At 35.1% G+C, this 2,022-nt stretch overlaps 1 protein-coding gene across 1 annotated transcript in view; it reads right to left on the bottom strand.

Moving 5' to 3' along the window:
- Positions 1-2,022, bottom strand: part of RAP1GDS1 (RAP1, GTP-GDP dissociation stimulator 1) — a 214,048-nt gene that overhangs the window by 113,205 nt on the left and 98,821 nt on the right. The window contains exon 5 of the mRNA XM_012641066.1: positions 189-314. Within this exon, the coding sequence (XP_012496520.1) occupies positions 189-314 (126 nt within the window). The remainder of the gene's footprint in view (positions 1-188; positions 315-2,022) is intronic.

Genomic DNA, 2,022 nt, shown 5'->3' with positions numbered 1-2,022 from the left:
TAACTTCTAAGTTAAGAATACAATGGCCCAAATTTCCACTGATTCTGCTAAATGAGCAGTGCTAAATCGTACTGGCCCATATGAGTGTCTCAGCCTAGAAAAGTCAGTGCTAACACCAGAGTGAAATTAATCTGAAAATCGTAATTCTTAAAAATGCATAAGTGCATTACTGATGCTCTAGCACTTACGGCTGTCGTAACATATGTTTCCTAGAGCCCTGCCCGTTTGAAGCAGCACTTCCTGGTCTTTGCTATGCAGCAGCTGCACCAGCGGTGAAATCAATCCCGCGTCCACACATGGAATTCGCATAAATTCTGAAAATAAGAGACATAGTTAATTAAAAATCTAAAGATTCACAATTTACCTAAATCACTTCACTTAACAAAATATCTACTTTTCAAATGTTTAAGGTGGCTTAATGTTTGAAGAGTACATTTCTGTTCAAAAGTACCCTGTTACAACCCTACGAAACACTTCATGAAGTAAGTACACGAAAATGAGTGGGGTCGTATTTTTCTTTGTGGATAGTCTCTGCCATAAACCAAAGGGGTTTTTAATTAACTTCCGTTACAACTAATTTATCGTAACCTTTTTATAGTAAGCGGCTATGCTATGGAAGCAGTATGCGATGATGGAAATGTTGGCACTGTGTTTTCTTGCGTCTGATAAAGTACTACGGTTACAAACCAAGCTATCAAGTTGCCTAATTTTTCACCATATGTTCTGTAAAAAATTCAAAGTATATTTTTAAACAAGGTTTCAGTGAGTCATTAAAAATAACAAGTCCTTTTCAACTGGTAAGACCTGGTGGAGTCCACTCCTCGTCTTTAGTCCTATTCTTTAATAAAATCCATTTCACGGCTCACTCATGGTTGCCGCTGTACCGATGCACTTACAGGTCTAAAGCACCAAATGCTAAGATTTCTTAAACTTCAAACTTATTTTCTCTTTTCTTTATAGTATACCAGTCTCTACTTATTGACTTCCAATGGTACCACCACAGTCATGATTAGAAATAAACTTTTTTTTTTAACACTGTCTCATGATGGACCACTACAAAAATTTAAGGATAATGAAGGTAAGTAATTGATGATGAAAGTTCTCCAATAACCAATATTAGAATCATCATTTTGGACATTACCACTTACTGTAAGGATGTTCTGGTCAATACAGTTAGTCAACAAAGAACTAATTCCTCGACCCATAACCTGTCTCACTAAAAAAATCACTATCTTTTCCCTCTCACTTTTTCAAGGAGGTTCTACTCCTTAGTTCGTTCCCCATGGACCTTCATAAGCAAACCTTCTTCCTTCCCTTCATTTTCAAATTCTTAGAGCGCACCATACCGGGCTAGTATGTGAGCGGTCACCCCCTAACATAGCTTTAAGTCACAGAAGTATTCCTCTCTGCCTAAATAAAGGATTTCATTCCTATCATATCTTTCTTACTTGTCACTGTCTTACTGAAAACCCCCTGTAATTTAAACTTCCAAGATTGAGAGTATTTCCTACTTCTAAATCTAATCGTTAAGTTTATCCTTGATAGTTTCAACTCAGTAGTAGGAGGTATCCTACCACTCATGCTGGAAAAATACATGATCCTATACACATCCATGAATTCAATAACCAGCTATAGGAGATAACACATCAGTCTGCTTGTTTATCTATTAATGGTTACTTTAGAATCCTTATATTTCATATCTCAAATTAACATACCAACTCAAATTAATCAAATTTTTTCCTTTTTACTGATCTATGCCGAGTTCCAATAGATCATTTGATTGATTGCTAAAATAAAAAATCTAGGAATGGTCTGATTTGCACACTTATTTCATAAATAAACTTGTTATATCTTATTTTGTTTGTTTTGTTGTTGCTATTCTTTAGGCAACAGCGACATTAATGAATTACTATTTGTCTTTGCTCTTATGTTCTAATTATCTATATGATATCAATCTTTCAAAATTTTGACTCTACAACCAACTGCTTCAGGTATTCTTGAAATGAGGAGGGTAAATAATTA

This window comes from Propithecus coquereli, unplaced genomic scaffold (assembly GCF_000956105.1).
Source record: "Propithecus coquereli isolate 6110/MARCELLA unplaced genomic scaffold, Pcoq_1.0 Scaffold161, whole genome shotgun sequence".
Lineage (NCBI taxonomy): Eukaryota > Metazoa > Chordata > Mammalia > Primates > Indriidae > Propithecus > Propithecus coquereli.
This window is presented reverse-complemented; position numbering and strand designations above follow the sequence as displayed.